This window comes from Coturnix japonica, chromosome 23 (genome assembly GCF_001577835.2).
Source record: "Coturnix japonica isolate 7356 chromosome 23, Coturnix japonica 2.1, whole genome shotgun sequence".
NCBI classification, from domain to species: Eukaryota; Metazoa; Chordata; class Aves; order Galliformes; family Phasianidae; genus Coturnix; species Coturnix japonica.
In genome coordinates, this window is record NC_029538.1 from 3,196,051 (window position 1) to 3,220,087 (window position 24,037).

The 24,037-nt window shown below is 49.8% G+C and overlaps 1 protein-coding gene across 1 annotated transcript in view; it reads left to right on the plus strand.

Moving 5' to 3' along the window:
- Window positions 1–2,945: 2,945 nt before the first annotated feature.
- Window positions 2,946–24,037, plus strand: part of EPHA10 (EPH receptor A10) — a 30,309-nt gene continuing 9,217 nt past the window's right edge. The window contains exons 1-10 of the mRNA XM_015883729.2: window positions 2,946–3,059; window positions 3,486–3,550; window positions 4,346–5,015; window positions 14,460–14,615; window positions 15,010–15,348; window positions 20,300–20,421; window positions 21,944–22,106; window positions 23,118–23,226; window positions 23,365–23,420; window positions 23,533–23,658. Of these exons, the coding sequence (XP_015739215.1) occupies window positions 2,957–3,059; window positions 3,486–3,550; window positions 4,346–5,015; window positions 14,460–14,615; window positions 15,010–15,348; window positions 20,300–20,421; window positions 21,944–22,106; window positions 23,118–23,226; window positions 23,365–23,420; window positions 23,533–23,658 (1,909 nt within the window). The 5' untranslated portion in view covers window positions 2,946–2,956. The remainder of the gene's footprint in view (window positions 3,060–3,485; window positions 3,551–4,345; window positions 5,016–14,459; window positions 14,616–15,009; window positions 15,349–20,299; window positions 20,422–21,943; window positions 22,107–23,117; window positions 23,227–23,364; window positions 23,421–23,532; window positions 23,659–24,037) is intronic.

Genomic DNA, 24,037 nt, shown 5'->3' on the forward strand with positions numbered 1-24,037 from the left:
GAATAGAAAGTCATTTGTCAGCAAAAGAAGCAAAGTTTTGTTTTTCAGTCTGGATCTGGCTGTCCTCCCACTGAGACTTTCAACTCTTTATCTCAGGAATTGATGGTCTCGGGTTCTGATCCTCTTTCCTTGGTGTTTGTATTGATTTTTTTTTTTTTCCAGGAGTGTTATTTTCACCGTGGTTTCAGAGCCATCCTTCTGTCTCCACTTACAGTTGGTAATAGCTCAGCTCAGAGAATTACCTGTTTGCTGGGCTGTGTTGGTCCCAGCTCTTTGCAGAAGCTCCTGGGGCGGCCTGAAGCCGGGTCTGCTGTCCCCATATTATCATTGGGGCTCATCCCTGTGCCTTGTGGGGCTGTGTCCCCTCAGTGCAGCCCATGAGGGCTCAGGGAACTCTCCCCATTCCGTGTCTGTGCCCAATAATGAATAAATCCCAGTCTGGATTCAAAGAAGCTGTTCCATCTCCTCACCCCGACGATGCTTTTCAGTCATCCTGTCTTGCCAAAGAGAAATTCATGAGATCATTCCCCTACAACAACATGATGCTTCAAACCCATAATTAAAATACCTCTGGCTGTTCTAATATGAAGCTTTTATAAGTGCTTGGAATAACATTTCAGGGAAATGGGAGAGTTTTGTACTCTATTAACATGACATGCCCTTCTCCCAGTGAAATATCTCGAGCATCAAATCCTCTGTATATGTGGAGAATACCCTTCGCTGTTGGCTTCCTCTATGAAGGGAGAGCCTACACCTCCCTGGGGCTCTCAGTGGTGAATAGAGCTGTCCCAAGGGTCCATATTGATTCAGTAGATGACATTAATACCTTCCAATGTACCAGCAGCAAGATCCGGGCCATGAATGCTAAGCGGGCGGCTGCTGCTCCCTAGAGATGGGTAAGCAAGATCCCATACATTACACCATGTGAGTCGTGTGTCATATTAGAGCAATCTAGTTTTAAAGGGCATCTTTCAGGCACAAACTAGCTTTTTCTCACACTTGACTGATCACACAAATAACTGTGATTAAAGGTCAAGTGCTTGGGTTTTTCTATTTTCCTCCTTAAAAATTTATATGCGAAAGAAAACCTAGAAGTTAACATAGCATGAAATTGTTATGCAGTTATGAGTCTTTAACGACAACTAAATATCACTTTCCTTCCTGAGCGGCTGGCAAAACCTCTAGTAATAATGGGACGGTTCTTCTGGTTTCTACTCGAGGAAGATTAGAAATAAACCCTGTCCTTTGCTTCCCTGCCTTGTAAAGTGATGGAGGGGGGGTTATTTTAATCAGGTGAACTTGTAACCTGACTGCAGGACTGAGGAAAGGCAGTGGATGTGTTCCTGGTGTGGGCTGAGAAATGGGGAGGGCTGGAAATGCTTTGAGCACTCAGTGGGGGGTGTCTGTAGCAGTTCAAATCCCCATCCCTGGGTCTGGAGCAATTGTGCCTTAGGTGTTTCAAATAAAATGCTCAGAAAGATGAGATGAAAGAAACGTTGCCCTCAGGGTTTTGGGCTGGTCCTTGGGGTTGCTGAGGATTCCCAATCCTGCAGGGATTGCTTGAAGTTACTCACATAGGTGGTCTTATTGACTTCAGGAAGGGCATACTTGGAAGCTGGAGCACAAGGCAAATGAACCACAATCACCATATCCAATTAATCTAATTAAGCAGCGTGCAAATCTGATTGGCAGCAGGCTTCAGTGGGATACTTGCTCCAGTAAACTTATGTGTGTATGAAGCACTGCAGAACTGATGTTTTGGCATCTTGCATTTGGAGATGTCTCAGTGCAGTGTGTGTGGGTACAAACCACTGCTCTTCCTGCAGCACTCTGCCCCCTTTCCTACAGGCATCATTGCTGTGTTCCTGCTCCAACAGACATCCCCACACCTCTCACTTCATGCCCAACCCAGCCCCCAGTGCTGGCTGCTGTAGCTGCAGACTCAATGTTTTTATTCCAGACTTTCAATGTTTTACATTTGACAGCACATAATTACGGCGTGGGGAACAACCCACAGGAATAAGTGTTGCTACATAAGCAGACTTCAGCAATGGGTTGTACAGCCATCAGATGGGAGGCTGACGGGTGTTCAGCCTGTTGAGATTTTGCAGGGACCTGCAACACCTACAGCTAGCAGGAACTGAAGCACGCTGCCTTCCTCCTTGGCACAGGCATCTGTACATGCATGGCTGTGCTTTCCTGGTATTTCCTTTTGGCCAATCTGAAATGTATGGCATCTACAGGACCATGAAATGCAGCTGAGAATCCAATTCCAACCTGGAGAGGCAGAGCTTGAGGTTTGATGTGAACTCGGCACAACCAGACATGACTCTTAGGTGATGAAGTAACGAGACCTGCAGGTGTTTGTGCAGAGCACAGACTTTGCACATTCAGGAGCAACATGGGACTGTGGTGCTGGGGCAGGAGGTCATCACAGAGGGGTCTGCCAGACACCTCTCATTTCTCCTGCAGTTTGCAGGGGCAGAAGGCTGTGCAGCCACCCCAGCATGGCAGAACAGTGGCAGTGTTGGGACAGGAACCCCATTCATTCCCTATCTGTCCAGTTAGGCTGCAGGAGGGTGCATTGCTGCCCACTGAGGCCCTCTACTCTCTTTGTTGTACAGCTCTGGGGCTGCCCATTGCATGGTGCAGACTGAAGCTGACCCCTCAGCCCTCCTGAATAATGGGAGCACGACAGCAGGAGGCGAACATCACCTAACGGGAAAGCCTGCAGCATATTCATGTACCCCCGTCCCATTCGAACCCCTCAATGCACAACCAAGCCGTCAGTCCGCTTCAGAGTGAACACAGCTCTCCCTGCCCCTTCTCCCCATTGGCTCTTAGCCTCTCTAATCCCCTCCCCCTCGGCGGGGGTTGGTTGGAGGTGGAAGGAGCGGGGCGGTGCGCGGCGGTCGGAGCGCGGCGGCGGTGCGGGGCGCACGGAGTCGGCGGCGTCATGGAGACGGCGAGCGGCGGCGGTGGGTTCCCCCGGGTGCTGCCGCTGCTGCTGCTGATGCTACCGGTGCTACCGGTGCTGCCCCGCGCCGCCGCCGAGCAGGGTGAGCGATTCCCCGGCACCGCATGTCGGGTTGAGCGCTTCGCCTCCGGTGCGGTGCAGCTCCGTTGGTTTCCCCTTTTCCTCCCGGTGCAACCCGCGGGGATCCGCCGTGAGCCCGTTAGAAGGAGTGGGATGGGGTGGGAGGGCGCGGGGCACCGCTGTGCTGCAGGGAGGAGAGGGCTGGGATGAGGGTACGGGCGGAACGGGTGGTGGTGCGGGGCGCAGTGCGGGCACGGCTCGGCTCTATTTGACTCCTGGAACTGGGAACGTGGGGAAATATCCCGTCCTGCCTAAAGAAACGGGCTGTTCTGTGCGAAAAGAGTGACTTAGAAAGCTGGGATGTGTTAATTAAAGGGAATTCGGGATGAGATCTTTGCGGGGTCCATCGGGAGGCAGTGGGCTCGTTAACGTGTGTTCCTCCCCGCAGTCGTCCTGCTGGACTCGAAAGAATCCCAAGCGGAGCTGGGCTGGACCTCACACCCGACCAACGGGGTAAGGGACGGCCCCTTTGTGTGGGAACCCCCGGTTGTGTGGGGCTGAAAGAGCCGGGCATGGCCGTGGGGGTGGCGTGGCAAAGGAGGACACTTCCCCCAAATGCACCTTGTGCTCCTATAGAGCGAAATGTCAGCAGTCTGAGTGTTACAGGGGTGAGCTCTGGTCCCTTCCCAGCTGCAGGGGCTGCTGTTGTCTGAGTATGGCAGCAAAGTCAAAGTTTGTGTTCCTCGCTGCTTCAGGTTTGTTTCCCAGAAGGCAAACAGAGTGTTTAGGGGGGGAAATGAAGCATCCTACAGTTGTCTACCTTTCCCAGCTGTCAGTCTGCAGAAGGAACGGTGTTTTGGGTGCATTTGGCAAGCTGGCGTAAATATACCCCCAAAAAAGAATTGCTTTGGGAAGTGTCAGGTCATCCTTAAGGCTTGAATCATCAGCTTGCTCAGAATCTGTGCTGGTGACTTTGGGGGAAACCATTGCACTTGCAGGTGGAGGACTCATCCTGTCCCAGCTCTAACTCCTCCAAGCAGAGATGTTGAGATGGTTGAGATGTTGTCACTGTACGATGGCTTTGTGTGTCCTGAGCCATCTGTGCCTTCTACTGGTGGCTCTGGGAGCTCTGGTGTGGAGTGGTTCCACAGCATGTGGTTGAGGGATGCTCAGGGTCTGTGCTGTGCAGGTCTGTAGGTGGAGAGGCAGCTGGGGGAGGCATTTATAGCAGTGGCTTGTTCTGCTCAGGCTCTGGCTCCAGCTGCCCACAGTTCCTGAGCTCTCTCAGCCTCTGTGTTCTTTCCACAGTGGGAGGAAATCAGCGGCGTGGACGAGGAGTACAAACCCATCCGCACCTACCAGGTGTGCAACGTCATGGAGCCCAACCAGAACAATTGGCTGCAGACGGGTTGGATCGCCCGGCGTGATGGTCAGCGGATCTTCATCGAGCTGAAATTCACCCTGAGGGACTGCAACAGCATCCCAGGTGTGCCGGGCACCTGCAAGGAGACCTTCAACCTCTACTATGCTGAGTCCGATGCCGATCTGGGCCACAGCATCCGCGAGAGCAAGCACACCAAGATTGACACCATTGCTGCTGATGAGAGCTTCACTCAGGGGGACCTGGGTGAGAGGAAGATGAAGCTGAACACAGAGCTGCGGGAGATTGGGCATCTGAGCAAGCGAGGCTTCCACCTGGGCTTCCAGGACGTGGGTGCCTGCGTGGCCTTGGTCTCCGTGAGGGTTTATTACAAGAAGTGCCTCAGCACTGTACAGAACTTGGCTGTTTTTCCGGACACGGTGGCAGAGACGGCTTTTGCCACCTTGGTGGAGGTGAAAGGCACGTGTGTCGAGCACGCCAGGGTGGATGTGGATAACCCCCCCCGGATGCACTGCAGTGCTGAGGGAGAGTGGTTGGTGCCCGTCGGGAAGTGCCTCTGCAGCCCCGGCTTCGAAGAGAGGGACGGGAGGTGCAGAGGTAATGGGGCTGTTTGCATCCTTTTGGCTGTGGGAGTGCTGGGTGGATGTGCCGGAGCTCTGAATACTGCCAGCATTTCCCCCCAGCTTTATTTGGAGCTGTAAAATTACCCTCTGCCATTAATATCCCCACCGCCGTGCTTTAGATGCAAGTTAATAATTTGGTGACTTTACAGCTCTCAAGGTTGCTTTTAATGACAGCTGTAAAAATGGATATAACCCCGACCTTCCCTGGGGTCTCCTTAATGAACCCAGCGCTGGGACCATTTCGGAGCAGGAGCAGAGATGGCTGTGGGTACAGGGGATGACTGGCAGCCTGTAGGAGGCCAATGTGGGCATCTATCTGCACATCCCTGGGGAGTGTCATGGGCTTGTGTGAGTGGAGCAGCTTGAGCTGTCCTGTTGTGAATGGGTTTTGGTGTGAAAAAGCTCTTGTTGTCATGTGTTGGGTAGCATCAGTGCTCGGTCTGCAGCATGGAGCCTGCAGCCTTCAGAGCAGCACAGCCTGGGGTTGCTGGAAAGCAGGCAAAGAAGCACCAAGTCCAGGTGGTTGCCAGGTCCTGAGTGCTTCAGCTCTGCAGTAGGAGAGTTAGGTTTTCCAGTGGGAGCAGGTCTGCTTCTATGGGACCGCTTGAAGCTTTATGGATGTTAATGGTTATTACTTTCTCCTGAACCCAGAGGGGTTTTTGTGGTGCCCCAGCAGTGACCCTTCATGCGCTTCCCTCCTCTAGAAGACCTTATTATAACTATGGGGTTGAAATCTCAGCATTGTTGACTGCTTCAGTGGCTGCGTGGCAGCTCGCCATGCTTTCCCCATCTGTTTGGAGTGGGAATTTACATAGCGAGTCCCAGAAGGCTTTTGCTAATGTTTCAGGTTTCTCTGTGTTGAGTTTAAATAATTCATGTTCTCTAAGGAAAAATATCTCAAGTAATTTAATGGACGTAATTAAGTTTTTCCCTCCTCGCACAGAAAGCAGGTCATTAGTCACTCTCAGCGGAGCAGCATCTTATGTCTGGTCAAATATCAGAAAGTAGCTTTAAGAGTTGAAAGTTTTGGTGTGTTTGTGTCTTATTTTCTTCTTCCTTTCTTTTTCTTTTTAAGCTCTGTGAATAACTTTAGAAGGTTTCTAATGAAAGCCTTTCCAGGCTGCAGAAACTGCTGTGCAAGGACAGGAGCCTTTTGAATTGGAAGTGGATAAAGGGAAGGGCTGTGTGAGGATGCTCCATGCTTAGTGGTGCAGCCAGGTTGCTGGACACCAGCTTGGTGCTGCCCCTGTCCCATATGCCCATATAGTGGCAATGGGATGGCAGAAGTGATGCAGGGCAGAGCTTAGAGGTGAGGGAAAGGCAGGGTGTCTCTGCTTAGGGAAATTAGCTTTATTTCCTCCTGAATGTGGGTTTGAGTTGAATCACAAAGCCCTCCTTGCTCTGGTGATTTAGGTGCTGAAATCACCCTGCTGCTGCGAGAACATTTGTATCCTCACACTGAAATTAGTAGAGATGAGAAAAGACTAATAGGATTTACAGCGCTGCTAATTAGTGCTGCGATAAAGCCTTTTTGCTGTCCATCTTCCCACATCGCACCGTTCCTCTGAAGAAATCCCAGAGCACCCGACAGCTTTCCTGGGTTTGCACATTTCTGATGAATCATTTTGGTGATCATTGAAACGCAGCCATCTCTGGGGTGGAAGTGAGCAGCTTTAGCATCTGCTTAACATCATCCTGCAAACAAGAGGAGAGGTTCTGTCACCGTAAATACATTTAAACTGCTTTTCTTGTCTAATATACACCTCCAGCCAGCTGCTGGCCTGTGCTTACCCTGATCATAAAACCTATTTCCAGCAGATGCACGGTGGGCAGGTGGAAGGTGCTGCAGCGCTGTGGGCCATCTCCTGTCCATCCCTATCTTGTTTTCAGTTGGCATCTTAGCTCTGATGTCTTTTTGCCCTTAATTTTGCTGGGTGTGAGCTGCAGCCCCTCCACACCATTCGCTTTGCAGCGTAATGCAACAGCTTGGGTGCAAATGAAACAGCGATGCAAGGGATCTGCCTAATGTTTGCAGTGAGGTTGTCTTTTGTGCTTCATCTTTCCCATCCAATTCCTTGTAATACCCGCAAGGAGAATTTCCACAAAGCCCAAGGTTAATATTTACCAGCCAGTTTTGTTGCAAATGAGACAACTTCAAGCAGGCGTTGAATTAATATGACGGAGATCCGCTTCCAAAAATAGCTGTCAGCCACTCTTCTTTGACAGAACTGTATATTTGTGCTGTAGTTAAGTCTCATCCATTTGTTTCCCTCTGGTTTTGACAGGAGTGCTGGGAGCTGGCGTGGAGCTGCTGGGACAGCAGTGCTGCTGTCACCTGCATGGGGCTCAGTGGGTGTGACAATCAGGTCGGGTGGTTGTGTCCCTTCTGTGCGGGGGTCGTATATTGCTGATGCTGATTTTAGGGAGAAAACAGTTTCTAGTGCTTTGTCTGGGTTCTTAGAATCCATTCTCAAGCGAATTTGATGGCAGATACTAGTGCTACAAAACCTAACTCATGTTGGATGCTGTGCGGTCAGCAATAAGTGATCTCTTCTTGGATCCATCAGGATCTGCCCATCGGGGTCTCCTCCTGGATCCACCAGCAAAGCATTGCCTCTACCCCAAGACAGGTCCTTTTTGAGCCAGTTTTGATGAGAACCAAACTTACCTTGCAAAAAGCAAGATTGCAGAAATAGTCCTTGATTTTGGTTTTCCAAAGGGGAGCGCTGCAGTAGAGGAAGTGTTTGATGTTCTAGAATAGCAGCCTTCCCCCTCTTGTCCCACCAGACCTCCCCTCTGCTCCTTGTGCTGCTGAGTGCTGAGGGTGGAGAGATGCCAGCTCTGCCCTCAGCCCTGTTTGCTGTGCACGCATCTCCTGGGACTGCCACAAAGAGCTTTTTGTTGGCCAGCTGCTCGCGCTGGATGGCAGCACTCATCTCTCCTCTTCTCTGGGAGAAGGGAATGAAACCATCCAGTCCCTGTGTCCAATGCAGGATGGAGATGCTGAGATAGGGGCTGTGCTGAAGGTAAAAATCAAAGTTAGTGACCCTGAGAGCCACTGCAGCATCTTGTGATGGCAGTGCACTGGAATGTTGCCACTGCTCAGCTGTTCACTGCCATTCTCTGCAAGCTGTGGTGTCAGTGCATCCTTTTCTTGGCTGGCTTATGCGTTCTGAACCCCCCCTCAGATGTGGTGCAGTGCTTATGTGTGACTGGAGGCGGAGGGAAGATCCCTTCCTCTGTGGCTCCTGCCCCCATCAGAATGTCGTATCCCTACCGTAGTTGAGAAATAAAGACTTTGAGTGGGAATTAAAAGAACCTCAAATAAGAAGTTGCAATATTCTGTGGGTTATTACGAAGATACCCCCTGGAGCCTAAGGTCTGCTTTTCCATTTAAGTACAAAGAAGATGGATCCAAATGCACAGCGCTCGGGGCTCCTGATTTGTTTCATCTTTTATACATTAGCTTACAAACCTGTGTGCACTCCTGGAGTTTATTTTATCTCCTGACTGATGCCAGGGAATTATGCATAATAAATCTGTTTTTTCTCCTGGGACTCTGCACCGAGAGCCAGGCTTTCCTTTCATCCTCAGAGCATCCTATGCTGCCTGGGGGATGCTCAGCTTTTTGGCTGGAGCTGGGCATGCCTTAGTGGTGTGAAACGAGGACAACACACTGAGAGGGGCTGAGGGAGTCAATCAGTGCTGCCTTTGGAGGAGTTGTTGGTGAGGAACTTTAGATTTGGGTCTCCTCTCTGAATTATTGGCTTTTTCCTCCTGGGGATTGTGCTCTTGCATGGCTGGAGCACCTTTTTGACCTGAGCAAAGCGGCTGTTTTAAAGGCATTGGGGAATGTGGCACTGAATGAATTCTGGATATCTGCCCATCAGCAGCCCCTGGGGAACCCGCAGTGACTTCTGGTAGATGCTGCTCTCCTTAAGTCCTGCAGACAGACCACCCATATAAAATATGCTTTCTCTTTGGTCTCTTTTTAGAGTAATGATCAAGCTCGGAGATATTTATTATTCTGGATTGCATGTTATATTGCTGTATTATAGTGTGTCTGAAATAATTATGGCTGTGGAAATTGTGGCAGAGCCAGACACAAATTACTCTATGACACTTAATTTTAGACCAAACTACTCAGAAAATTGCAAGCATCACAGTTGGCTTGCAGTGTTCTCGTCAGGCCTAAGGTTATAGATGGACGTGGTGGTTATGCTGTTGAAATACGAAGGGAAACCCACGTTGCCCCCAGCTCAGGGGGCATTACAAAGCCTTAAGCAGGGTGAGCTGGAGGTGTGGAGCTCTGAGCATGGGAGGAATTGGCTGGCTGTATTAGGGAACTGTAAGGGACAGCAGTGAGTGGCAGTTGGCTCTATGGATGTGCCTGCATTAGAGTGTCCTTGAGGAAAATTCCTGCATGAACAGCAACGAGTTTCTGCTCAGTTCTGTAGCACTGAATTCAAGTGAATGTATTCTTGGTGCTGAATGGATTTTGATATTTCAGGACTGCCTTACTAAATATACTGGGGTATTTAATTTTCCTCTAGACTAAAGCACAGAATTTAATTTCAGCTATTAAGAGCTCATTGTTGGAGATGCACAAAGATCTCCCCTCTGGACACAGGTTTTCATTTCAGTACTTCTCCAATTATTTAGCAAGGACTGAAATCATTGAGTAGCGTTGTCCTGAAGGTTTCAAGGATGCTGGAAACGACTGTGGGCTGTTGGAAAGTATTACTGCAAAAATGGTGATTAAAAAAAGAAGTTTTCAGGAGAAAAACTGCCTTTGAGTTTTCCTTGAGCTGACATGGTCTAAGATGCCCAACCTGGTGTGCAGCACTGAGCCCAGAGGAGAGGAGACCTGATCCAGTGCTGCATTGATCTCTCCCTCCTGCTGACTTTGTCCCTCCTGCACGGGCACAGAGATTGCAGAAGGTCTCTTTCCCTTCCTCCCAGCAGGGCTCAGTGACGGTATCGCTCGCTGCCTGCAAGGTATTGATTACAGCTTTTGCAATAAGACAAGGCAAGATTGCAAACCCAGCGTGCACGGGAAGGCAGGAGCCTCTCTATTACCCGAGGACATTTGTTGACAAGGCTCTTTCACCAGCTCAATATACTCCTGGAACTTTACTCTGATACTGTGTTTTGCACAAGGTGCCCTGTCTGGTTTGGGGCTACCTGTCCTCATCTGTTTTTGTTTGGTGGCAGCTGTCCTTCCAGGGCACTGGCACGATGCTGAGCTTTCTGATGGGAAAAAAAAGCAATTGCAGAGCTCTGGGGAATGATGCAGCGCTTGGAGAAGCTGGGTCTGAGCTAGGAGAAGCTCTGAAGTCTGTGTCTGGGCTTTAATTTAATTACATGCTATATGAAGAGAATATTTTTGTTTGTTTGCTTTAAGCCTGCTGCTTGATAATTTCATTAGCTGCACCCGCAGCCTTGTGTGTTGTGAAATAGCAAGTAACAATGCTCTCTTCTCCATGCTTTTAGTGATGGGATGGAGTTCAGTGCTGTGTCTTTTCGGGAATCTCTTCCAAGCTGAGCAGCCCTGCTCTGTTGGGGCCCCATTCCCTTCTTCTGGCAAAACATGAGGGTTTTAGGGTTCTCTTTTTGGAGGTCTGCTGCCCAGAGGCTCCCTGGGGCAGGCAGGGTGCAGGCAGGCATCATCCCACCCGCCCACACAGATAGATCATCTGATAAAGAAAAACAGGAGAAATGATGTGCTTACATGAGCAGAAAACCCAGCTCTGTGCAGGCTGAGCTCAGGCTGCTGCTTGCTGTCCCTTTACCCTCCTGGAGAAGGTTCTCTGTGCCTCTTCTTTGGAACTGGGAGGATGGTGTGAGAGCCTGAGGTCAGCCCCAGGGATGGGAACAGTGCAGACATAGAAAGTGAGGCAGCAGGGGCTGATATGGTGCAGGCTGGGCATGTGTTGAGCTGGTGGCTGTGCTCAGAAGGGCTCCTTCATACCTCAGATTGCATTAGCCATAGGGATGAATGTGCTTCTTCTTGGTGCTCCTGGAAATGGTCTAAGTGTGTATCCTGGTGAAGGTCTGCAGGGAATAGAGGATGCAGAGAGGCTCTGGAGCCCAACACTGTGATCCACGCACAGCCCATCCATTTGGCAGTTCCAGCAGAGAAAATTAACGCGCATTAAAAGAGAATGGACTTTGTCAAATACAATTTTATAACCAAAAAAAAAAAAAAAGGAATTGATTTTGGAAGACAACCGAGTTGTAGTGTTAATTACAAATGACTGTATAGGCGTTTTGGGTGAATCTGCAGGCGTTATTGATTCCTGCTGGCAAGCACTCGGCTCTTCCGCCGTCTGCAGGAATTCAGCAGCATGAATAAGTTCGGCAGTGCTCGTGCACACAACGTCCTCTCTGTTTTCCCTTTGTTCTCAGTGATCCATGAGGTGTGTGGGTCACCAAGCTGGTGTGAGACTTATGGAAAACCATAAGGTAGAACTCAGCAGAGGCTTCCAAGTAGGGGACAGAGATGCTGCTGGAGTGCAAAGGAACTTTCCTTGTGGTCTGGCACAGCTCAGTGTGATTGGAGAGGTGAAGCCACAGGCACAGGGGTGCCCATGTGTTTCCTAGTGGTGGAGGTGTTTGATTTCGGTACTGATGCTACCTGGAAGCTGTGTGGGTTAAGTAGCTTTAGTCCTAAATCTGTGATACAGTGCAATTTCCACCTCGTATTTAATCTTCTATCTGTGCTCATCCCCTCAATATTTTATGCTAAGCTTCAGTATTTGCTGAGGTCTCAGCCCCATCCTCTCTGCAAAATGATGAGCTCTGTTTAATTAGGCACCGATAAGCTGCAGGAAATGGATTTTTGGATTCCTCAGGCCCTGCTGAGTGGCTGGGGCAATGTTAGGGAACATCTCCTTACTTGGATTTGTCTGTTCGAACCCACCCGTCCCATCTTCCCTGCTTGAGTGTGGTCAATGTTTCCATGCTTCCAAAAGAAAACAAAGGTTAAGTGAATTGTTTGAGGTAATCAGCTGTTGCAGCGATGGATGTCAACATCACACAGGCTACTGGCCAGCTGGTAAATAGAGCCGGGGTGATTAATAACTTCATTTTACTGCTGCATGCAAAATCCTGGCCATGCTTCACTTGAAAAGAGATGCAATCAACTCCAAAGCTGCAGAGCTGCAGTCAGTTGTCCTGCTCGGTGCACTTAGCGAGTCGCCTCTAATCACTGCTCATCAATTAACAAGATAAAGCTGCTCGGATGTTGGTGCTCTGCTGCTGATAAATCAAGGTTTCAGCCAGGGATCCCTTGCTATTTTTTAAGGTGAAACCTCAATGTCCAGCTTGGTACTGCCTGGGGAATGCTGAGATCTCTGTTGGTGACAGAGAGGCTTCTGCAGCCCCTGGGCTGCAGCAGGAGGAGCAGTGGCAGCATTGTGGTGCTGCAAGGTGGATGCTGCTGAGGAAGGGGAATTAAAGCTGTCCCAACATGTAGAAAACAAGGAGGCCGCAGCACTGCTGTTATTGGCTGTGATTTCAGTGAAGAATTAGGCAACGTCTAAATGTTGTTTTGTCAACTTCCTTCTCCTGGCTATTAGAAACGGGGAGGAAACGCCTGAAAGATGCTTCTAATTGAAAACGCTCAATTTCCTACCATGAGATGTCAAATTTATGTGACTGTTGGGCTCGCCTTTAGCTCCGGGGGATGACAGCAGTATATTCCCTAGTTTTACTGCTCGAGTCCCATCAAGTTTGTAAACAAGATTGATTTTTCTGTTCTGCCTGACAGAGGCTACGAGCAGGAACCTGGTGCCAGCGTTGGGGCTTTGATGCCATAATGAGAAGCTTCCCCCTGCAGAGCAGGATGTGCACTGGGCTGGGGTGGCTGAACAGGAGAGGAGCCCATAGGAGCTCAGGGTGTGCCTACAAGCACTGGGTGCCAATGGCAGTCCTGCTGCCCTGCACTACAGGCAGTACTAAGGGAAATGCAAGCTGGATGCATTGCCACATGTATCGATGTAACAGTAGACTTGCTTTGCGTGTGCTTGCTTTTTCTATCTGCTTGCACTGTGTTAAAAGGAGCAAAGCTTTCAGGTGACTCATGAAAGGCTGCTTCTATGACATAAAAAGCAGAAATCTCCCTGTGCTGCTGCTCTGCCTGGCTGTCCATGTGCCAGGACAAAACCATCCCACCTACCCACAACCACAGCAAAGATGGATTTATTTAATGCCCCCTTTAAACACTCACCCATTTTCAGCATCCCATGCAAGTTTTCTCTGCCCCGGTGCCTTGCCTGGTGCTTTGTCCTCAGATCACAGCCAGAGCTGCCAGTTTTGTGTCATACAAAAAACTAATGAACCGGAATGCACTGGAATAATCTTCATTAAAAGGAACAGTCTCAGCAGCCAACTCCTTAAAAGTGATGAGAGAGGGGGCTGCGCTCAGGGAGCTGCTTGTGTGGGGACTTCACAAGGCTGCAAGCTCAGGGAGCTGATGGAGGGGCAGCAGCCCCACATCAAGAAGGCGAAGCTGAGCGGAATGCATTTGTTTGCAGGCTGCTCCTTTTTCAGATGTTGTTTGAGGGCCAAAGTGAAGCTGTTGCGAACTGCTCTGTGGGGTTTTACAGCCTGGTTTTTGTTGTTTTGTGTGTGAAGTAATGTGTCTTTCATGCAGAAGTAGCTCCTAGGTGTCCTGCTGGGGGGGGTAAGTTTGTACACTGTGCTGACTCTGGTCAGGATCAAGCAATTCCTCGACCAGAGGATGAACCACTTTCTTGTTTGAATATCAAAGATGCTTTCCAAAGGGTAAAGGCAGCCTGTGTGTGGCCTGTAAAAGCAAATTGCTGCTGCTGCTGTTTGACTTCAGTACATACCCCACTGCCTGCGGTGACTGCTGTCAATCTGCAGTGATGGCACCATGGCTGCCAGCACACAGCCTTGTGCTCAGCTTAGTGCAGGAAGCTCTGGTGGCCAGTGAGTTCTCCAGCTTCTCAATCTGCCCTTTTCGGGTTGGTACTCAGTTTTGCTGTGGTTCCTATGTCCTTTTGCTCTGCTCACCTGGCTCTGGCCACTAAGCTGCGTGTTTTCTGTATCCCACATCTTTCTGCAGCCACCTCTTCCTCCAAATCCCTCTGTAGCTTCCAGCATCACTCCGGCTGATGTCCTGCCAACAGCCATCATTCTTTCAGTGCCTCTATAGCCCACTGAAAGGGTCCTGCAGCCCTGGGGGCCTGCACCAAGCGACAGCTTGTCCATTCTAGGTCAGATCAAATGGAAATCTCTCTTGGTGCCAGGATCCCAGCAATGAGCTTGGAGGGTGATGTCCTCTGGCCAGCAGCAGGCAAAGGATGCCGAGGGAGCAGGATTCTGCAATCACCAGCTATGGCCCTGTTCAGCTTGTGCTGTTCTTTCAATAACTCCCTTTCTCTCTTTCCAGCATGCCTTCCAGGATTTTACAAGCTCTCCCTCCGCCTCCCTCTCTGCTCTCCTTGCCCTGAGCACAGCTTCACGCATGAGGAAGCCTCCACCTTCTGCTCCTGCCAGAAGAACTACTCCAGGTCCTCGTCGGACCCTCTGTCTGCCTCCTGCACGCGTATGTCTCATTGGAACAGCAGCTTTCTAGCACCAAAGAGGGCTGGGCCTGGGGAAGGAGATGGGCTCTCCTTGTTCCATGGGGGTGTGAAGTTCAGTATATCCATATGCGGTCATGCATGCAGGCACTCACTGGTGGCAGTTAGTTGTTCAATGTAGTTTGCAGATTTTAATTAGTTGGCCTCTAGTTAATTGGATTGGACCTCAGCTCCTTCAGTGATGGATGGGGTAGAAGTACCTGCATGTCCTGCATTCCCATCCTATGAGCTGCCATGGGGCTGCTGCCTGAGCACAGCCCTTGTTCCGCCACCACCTCCATCCCTACCAACATCCCCAAGCCCTACCAATGGGAGCCCTGAGCAACCTCAGGCACATGGCTACCCTTCTCCTCCTAGGCCCACCATCTGCCCCAAGGGACCTGGTGTACAGCCTGCGTCGTTCCTCCTTGGTGCTACGCTGGAGTGCTCCTGCCGATGCGGGTGGCCGCAATGATCTGACCTACAGCTTATGGTGCAGTCGATGCCCGGCGCCACGGGGTGGCTGTGAGCAGTGTGGCAATGGTGTGGGCTTCGTGCCACAGCAGACGGGACTGGTGGAGCGCACTGTCACGCTGATCAACCTCCTGCCCCATGCCAACTACACCATCCGCGTGGTGGCCCTCAATGGCGTCTCGGCTGGCAGCCCGCTGGCAGGACAGCCCTATGCTGAGGTCAACGTCTCCACTGGGCTCGCAGGTACAGGTGGGGTGGGGATGTGATGTGTGCTCTGGGTTCCTTGCTCATTTGTGGCACCTGCTGCTCTCCTTGATCCCAAAGCCACTCAGTGGCTGGGGACAACCTGGGCTGGGAGTCCTTTGAGCAGCTATAGGTTGTGTTTGCAGCTCATGGAAAGCATATTCAAAGGGATGTACTTATTGAAGCCACTTATAAAAGGACTCTTCAAATATTGGTCATCCTTTGGAAGCAAAAATTATTTTATCTCTTTTCTGTGCTGGTCCACAGAAACATTTTTGTCTGTAAGCATCTACTTTATCATAGAATAGAATCATAGAATGCATTCACAGAATGGCTTGTATTGGAAGGGACCATAAAGGCTATCTAGTTCCAAGTGCTGTCCTGGGCTGGCTGCCCCCTCAGGGTCCCATCTGTGGCCTTGAGCACTGTAGTTGAAATGCTAAGTCACGACCTGAAACAGTGATGGAGCACCTGGTGGGAAGGCTGAGCCAGCCCAGGGGAGCTCAGGTGCATGCAATGTACCTGAGTGACTGGGAGACCTCATTTAAGGGTTGGCAGTGGAGGTGAGGGTGTCTCTTGTTGGAGATCCCTGCCTGCTTGAGGTCTTCCAAAGGTAAGCAGCTCTTTTCTTTCATTTCTGTATCTGTGGCTGCTGCATTTGGGCTTGTTCTCATTCGCTGTAGCCAAAGACTTTGCCACCCTGTTATCACCATCCCATTACAGGTGCCTCCAGGGATGGGGCTTCACAACTCTTGACACTCTGTGCATCCTCATGGTCTCCTCTGGACCCACTACAGCAGCTCTGCTTTGAGTTTGAGTTCCCTTAGCACGAGAGGAAGCTGCTGTTCCTTGTCCTGGGGCCATTCTATGCTCAGCTGTTGGCCGTTCAGCACTGCCTTGTTGTGTCCTTGTCTGCTCCTTTGTGGCTATGTTATTAATTTGTATAAAAGCCCTTTGCCAAGCCACGGTTAATGGAGACAGATGATCCTCGTGTACCTCTTGGCAGGAATTGGCCAACAATTTCATCTGAAGGGATTAAACTTTGATCTTGTTATGAATAATTTCCCCACCACTTGATCAAATGGTTTTGCCTGTGTTGGTGCTCTCTTTCCTATCCTAATTTCTGTGGATCAGCTCAGTGGATGCTGTGCCACAGACCACCCTCAGCAGAGGTGTCACTCCTCATTAGGGCAGTGGCCATTCAAGGAGGAATTTAGTGCTGAAAAGAGCCATTCTAGAGCTCAGGTTAGTCCTGAGCCAGTGGCACATGTGCTGGGGAGGGTGGGAGTTTAATGATATCTGATAATGAGAGGTTGCTGCTGAGGTTCCTATGTGGGTGGTGGGGCAGAGCCTGAGGCAGGAGGTCCCTGTGCTCCATAGGGAACACAGCAACAAGTCTGTGGTGCCAGCCTGTGCCAAATCTTAAGTCTGTTCAATGTAAGTTTTCATCTGGCTAAGTGGGAGTCTCACCCCCTTACTCCACACTGTATACTCTTGAAGGAATTGAAGTATGCATAAAGAATATGGCATAATTAATCTTGTAATCTGCTCAAAATCAATGTCTTTTGTCGAGCTGTCAAGCCTCCGGATGCAGATGGTGGCACAGATTTAGCTGAACAGCTGAGGTTCAGGAAGCTGCTTGAAACCCTCGAGTGTTTTGTTTCTGAAGGTGTCCCTGCATGGGCTGGAGCTGCTCCCCATGTCCCGGGGCTCCTTTGTTCAAATCCATCACCCAAGTGCTGAGTGGGGCCAGAGATAAGCAGAGAGTGAGGCCTCAGGGATGCCTGGAGCAGAGGCAGCTCCTTTCGTGGCTGCGATATGATGGTCTTGGGGATGTCTTTGGCAGCATCAGGAAAGCTCTGGCTGGAGATATGCAGATTCAGAGGCAAAATTAAACAAAGAAACAAGACCCTATTTAGCTGTCAGATTCCAGCTCCTCTAAATATAGCTCTAAGTACATCTTTCACACTATCCTTCCCCTTCAGCATTCACAAGAGGGAATTAACAGTTGCTCATTGTGTTTGTGAGGGAAAAAGAGAAGATGCTGTTTAGTCTGCAGGGGGCAAAATTAATACCGTGTTTTTTTCTAATCTGGCCCCAGCATGAGACTAAACAAAAGTGTTTGAGGAGTGAACGGAGCTGTTTACCTGCAGGAGCAGATCAGCATCAGCTATGTAAATGTACAGTGTGGGACAATGACATTTATATTCCCGGCAGGGATCAGCTCCTGTCTTAAAGGGCTTTTAAATCTGTTGCAGATTAATAATGCAGCCGGTGCTGGAATGCATTCTGCTCTCTGAGGCTGGGAAGTGCTTTTTGCTGAATGAGGTGCTTTGAAGCAGCTGCTCTGTGTGCACATTGCTGCTGCTCCCTTGGCTTTCCCCCACTTTGCTGCTTGCAGTGGTGGCATTGGAGCCATGCAGCAGCTTTAGTATGGGCTGCTTTGGAAGCTCTCTGCTCCCTTAGATTCTCTGTGCTTCACCATGTGCTTGAGCTGCCCAGGCACCTCAGATGCTGGATCTGCAGCTCATGGTGCAGCCAGCAGCTCTTTGCTGCCAGTTCACAGGAATTAACAGGTGCAAATTGCTGCTTCTGCTCTGCTGAGTGACCCTGCAGTCGGTTGGGCTTTGCCTTGGCTCTATCACAGCAGCTGATTGTGCTAATCAGGGCCCTGGGGTGAATGATTGCACTGTGGAGTGGAGGAGAGAAGTGGCTTGCAGCAGAGCTGCTCCCCATCAGCTGTAGCATCTCTCTGTGCCTCGAGCTCTGCCCAGGTAGATATCTCCCACTGCTGTGCTCTGACTCCATCTCTCCTCACTGGCTCTGACTCTGGGCATCACCTTCACCTGTGCTGCAGCTGTGGGTTTGGCAGCACTCATCTCCTGAGCCCAATCTGCTCGCAGGGAGTGATGCTGAATTACTGTGTAATTGGTACGGAATGGATGCTTAAACCGAGGAATTCAAGCTCATTTTTTAGTGCTAAGATCAGTCAATGGGCTGCAAACCCATAGTCCATCTGTCCTTAAAGCATCCTTCTCCCTTCTGGATGCTTGGACAACCAGGGCTGCTCAGGGCACAGCGCCTTTGTGCCATCATTGCTGCCCCACTAGTTAATAGAGAGGAGCTCACCCACGTGCAATGAAGTGGAGTTATAAAACCAGGCAGAGCACTGAATAATTTAAAGTTTGCTTTTTCAAAATAGAGACGACGTTAAGGAAGCTTAAAATATTGATGGGAGACATAGCTGTGTTCCTTTTTTCTTCTTCTTCTTTTCCCACAGTGTGAAATGCTTTATAGTCTGTGTGATTTCCTTTAATCCCTTTTAAGCATGGTGAAGGCTGGTGCTCGCTTTGCTGGCATGCTCTATGTGTGCTGCTCTCCAGCGAGGCACTCAGCGGGCATGATTTCTCCTGATGGCTTTGTTAACAGTCAGGAGAGCTTGTTCGTGTTTTCTCAGCCTGTTTGCTGTATTCGGAGATGCAGGGAGACATCTGTGTGATATCTTATTGATGGGAATCATATAACACAGCAAGGAGCGCTTAGCTCCATTTACAGGAGCAAAACCCAGGCTGGCTTTGGGAGCATGCACTGGCAGGGCTGCTGCCAACCTTCTTGTCTTGCTTTGTGCTCCTCCTTTACTCATGAACAATTCCATATGCCCTTAAAGGTCAGCTCTGGGGTCAGTGTGTGTGGATTCAGAGGGTTATTCTTTAAAATGTGAACCCACATTTAGGCACTGTGGTGTGGGCAGGGGCTGAGCCTGATGCCCTCGGAGTGCCCAGCTGTATTCTGCATCGTCTTGCTCTCAGAAGAAGCTGAGAGGACTTGGAATCAAGGAGCAAATCATCATGAATAAAACATCAGCAGGACGTTTTTCTGCAGTGGAGATTAATGAGCTAAGTCATAAATACAGAATTTCACAGATACTTAAGTTTACTTTCCAGGGACTTGTTCCTCTCTGCAGGAGTCCTGGTGGAGCAGTCAGGGCTCAGTGCCTGTCCTGGTTTGATGGAGGAGCAGCACGGGCTGGGAACAGCCAATTCCCTGCACAGCTTTCCCTGTGCTGCCAAGTGCAGGTGTTGAATTGGTCACTGCAGACCCTTTGCTATGCTGTATTCCTTGGTCTGGGGAAGTTGGGCTTTCTGATCAATCCAAAATGATCCAGCAGAAGCATTTTTCACATTCTATTTTCCCAACTCAAATATTTCTTATCTGTCTTAAAGAGCATCAGAGCTACTGCTGGCATAGCATCTCCCACCTCCTCCCTGCTTCTGCCCAGCGAGTGATGGGTGCTGCCTGTGGGCTGAGCATCGCAGCAGTGCTGCTCCTGGCTCAAGGGGAGCATTGCTTTCTTGGTGAGCTCCTGTGATGCAGCTGGAGCACCTGCAGTGCATTTGTTAGTCTGGGCATTCAAATGAACTGCAGCTGTTCTGGGCATGGTGAAAACAGCACTGGGGGGCTCAATGTGTCCTGCAACTCCCATGTGCCATTAGCAGCAGGTGTGGAACACCTGACCCCTGTGGCAAAGGGTGCGATCAGGGCTTTTTGCTTCTTTTAGGACAGAGCCTTGCTAGCTGACCAGATCACAAAGCAGTTGTATTTTGGATGATCACCAGCTTGGAGTTTGTCCTGTTTCAGTCCTGATTCAAAGAGAGGAAACCACAAACAGCACAAGATGAATGCTCTTCAGCCATTCAGATTATTAAAAGCTTTTACTTTGGCATCAGAGGACAAAAGCAGAAACAGAGTGACCACGAATGTGAGGACAGTGGTAAAATCCCCTCTAACTCACGCTCTCTTAGCTATTAATGTGGCTGTGTGTAACTGCAGTGCCCCAGGCTTGCTGGCAGGGTCCCCAGATGGGCAGGCTCTGCTGTGGGGTGGCTGCTGGGGGCTTAGAGAGATGCTTTGCCTCAGCCATCACCCCCTGCTTTCCCTTCTACCCTTCCAGTGCCAACTCCTGTCACCGACATCCGCACTGATAAAGTGGAGCAGAAGAGCATCTCCTTGTCATGGCAGGAGCCAGGATTCCCAACCAACAGCACCGAATACGAGGTCAAGTACTACGAGAAGGTATGGCTCTGGGGATGGAACTAGCACATATGAGGCTCTGTTCCTCATCACCCCATGGCTCCGTAGTGGAAAATAAGGGATGTGAATACACAGTGGCTCAGTGAGGGTTTTATTGGCACCTGAGAGTGGCAGAAGGGCTTCCAGTGGGTGCTGGTAAAGGCTATTCCTCTCCACCAGCCTTATGAAATCTGCTTATGTAAGTTTTGGGAAATTTGGGTTGTTTGGAGGATTTATTTTAATTAGGGTTTGGGTGTTTATTTTTTTCTGTTCCCATCTGTTCAGCGAGATTTCTTCCAGTCCTAACGTTGACATCTCCCTGGGAGGAAGAGTAAAGCCAGTAATTTCCATTCATTCATTCTTTAGATGAATTTTTTTTTCAAGAATAGTAGAAATCTGAGGTTTGGGTGCTTGCCATCACCCAGCCAGACAGGAACTGTAAACCATGTAATGCTTCCTGAGCTGTGATGAGGTGACACCTACATTCATAGCCTGTTCTTTTGGGAAGTTTTAGACCAGTGGTCTTTGCTATAGGACCAAGTGCTACCAGCCCCAGACTTCAGTGAGCTGTGAGTGGCCTCACACACTGGAGGACCCACCAGCAAACATTTCTGTGACAGCCTCTTAATTCAAAAAATAGCTGTGATTTGACAGACACAGCAGGATGTGAATTTTAGAAGAGATACCAGTGGGCAGAGAGCAGAGACAAAGCTCTAAATCAAAATAAATGCATTTTATGACACAGTTCCGCAAATTACCTTATCTGCGTGTGCTCAGGCTCGTTATGAAACTGATTGCATGTCAAGCAAACTGTGCAGGTGACACGTTGGCATTCTGTATTTAGAAACAAGCTACCTTGAAGCTGATTCATATTAATGTGATTTTCAGCATCTGATAGATTTGAAAGGAGGAAACTGTGGGGGAGGGCGAATGCTGAGAGTAATACGGTAATTCCTTTGCAAATGGGCTGCAGCAACAAGATACTCAGGGTACGTGCAACGAGGAGACATCCTGCTTGGGTGGAGAATTTAAACTACAGTTTAGCAATTACTCACTGGAATGAGGCTCTTGATGCTGACAGGAAAATCAACTTGGTTCCTAATCTGCACTTTTAAAGCCATACTTTACCTATGGAGATTTAAGGGGAGGAGTGCATCCAACAGCAAATCCTTTTGCTGGTGACATCCACAGACCTGAATGCACGCTGAGCTGTGGGTGCTGTGCTTGATGCCACCTCCCTTTGTCACATAGAGGTATCTGTAGGTTGTTGGTCAGGTGGATAGAATCCTGAGGAGCCACTCTGGGGTCTTCCCCATCACTCTGCCCTCTGCTTGTCTTCATTGTCTTGTTCTGGCTGCCATTTCATGTGACCCATGACCACAAGATCGGGTAAGTGTTTCCTTTCTTGAAGGCCATGTGTTTGTAGGGTTGAGCTGGTGGGAGGGTGGAGACACAGCTGTGATGGTGGGACTCTGTGGTGCAGCCATTGGTCCCTTTTGACTTCAAGCAACTCTTTATTTCACAGGATCAAAGAGATCGAAGTTACTCAACTGTGAAAACCACCTCAACAACTGTGACAGTCAATAACCTGAAGCCTGGCACCCTCTATATTTTCCAAATCCGAACATCTTCCTCGCAGGACTACGGCAACTACAGCCCCAGCATTGAAGTGGAGACATTGGCTGAGTGTGAGTCTTGCATGTGAAGGCTGTATCTCAGAGCAGGTTCTTTCCAGGACTTTAGAATCATGGAGTGGCTTGGGTTGGAAGGGACCACAAGGATTACGAAGCTCCAACCCCCTGCTGCATGCAGGGCTGCCAACTTCCACATTTAATACTGGACCGGGCTGCCCAGATGCCCATCCAATATGGCCTTGAACACCTCTAGGGACAGGGCATCCACAGTCTCTCTGGGCAGCCTCTTCCAGGCTTATTTTTAAGGCACTGGAAGGGAGCATGGTGTAGTGGCAGAGGGGACAATGATCCATAGGGACAGCTGTCTCAGGGGTCAGGAACAGCTCAGAGACAGCTCAGACCCTGGGTGCCTGCCCAACACATGGGGCAGCTGCCTCCACCTGCTGCCCCATGACTCTCAGGCACTTCTTCATCCTGTGGCTGGATCGAGTCAGCCAGCATCAGTGTTATTTGCTGGGTTTTACTTTTCACAGTTTCCATTCATAACTATAGTCCAGAAGCATCTTATTTCACTGACTAAAAGAGGGCTTGGAGAGATGGTAGGGTTTCAGTTTAATAACCCACCCTGGCTGGAAATGAAAGCCCTGAGATGGCTGGCTCAGTACGACTCGCACAGATTGTGTTTAACAGGGCTTTAAATTGCATCCATTTACCACACAGAAGACATTTTTGGAATGAATTGAAGCCAATGAAAATTTTATATAGAGTGTAGCTTTCTAATACCCCTGCTTGCAAAAGCAGGAAGGGGGAAGGATGAATGGAAAACAGTGGCTTAGTCATCAATTTTAAATCATCCCCTCCCCCCCAATAAGCTGGATCCTTTGCTCAGGGTTAAGTGGTGTCACAGACTAACCCAGAGTGTGAATTGAAGATGGGGAGAAGCAGGCTGGCATTGCAGGTGGGTCATTCCCAGCCTTGCTGGAGGACACAGCTTGGCATGGAGAGGTGTGGGTCATGGGATGTGCCCCAAGCATGATGGTGATGGTTCTGCTTCCCTCCTGACAGTGACAGTGGCCTCAAATGAGCAGAATCCTGTCCTTATCATCATAGTGGTGGCCATCGCAGGGCTGACGGTGCTGGTGTCCATGGTGGTCGGCATGATGGTCTGGAGGAGGTGAGAAGGTTGTGGAGGCTGTCCAAAGTTATTCCTTGAACCACAGATTCATAGAGTGGCTCTAAGCATGGGCACTGAGCTCCGTTGGCTTTTGTGCCCTATGGGAGGCAATGACACGTATCCTAATTCTCATTGCAGGCAATGTGGATATAGCAAGGCCAGCCAGGATGGAGATGAGGAGCTCTACTTCCACTGTAAGTGGATGATAAGTTGATGCTGCCTGTGGGGGTGGTTCTGAGCAGAGCCAGGGGAGCACGGTGTCATTCTGTTTTGTGAGCCACTGTGAATTTGCCTCTTTTACTGCAGTTAAAATACCGACCAGGAGGACATACATTGACCCAGACACTTGTGAAGATCCCATGCAGGCTGTGCACCTCTTTGCCAAAGAGCTGGATAACGCCAGTATTAAAATTGAGAGGATCATCGGGACAGGCAGGTTTCCCCCATGACCTCCAGCACTGTCTGTGTGCATCATCCCCTGCTCAGCCACTGCCTGCCAATGCTGCCCTGGGCAGCTCCTCACTCTCTATCCCCATCTCCCCATCATCCCTTCTTACAGCTCTGGGCATGGGGTTGGCACATTGTCCTGCAGTTGGATTTACCCTTCTGCTTTGTTTTACCATGGCAATGTGCACAGCCAACAGAGTGAGGCGTGCACCAGAGGCATCAGCAGCGATCTGCATCTGGGCAGGCTGACAGCAGCACAGGAGCTATTTATAAATATGTGAACTTAATGATTTATTGATTTTCATCAACCTCAGCGCCTAAAACTTAAAAGCAAATTAAAATCCACACGCTGGGCCCTAGAGCT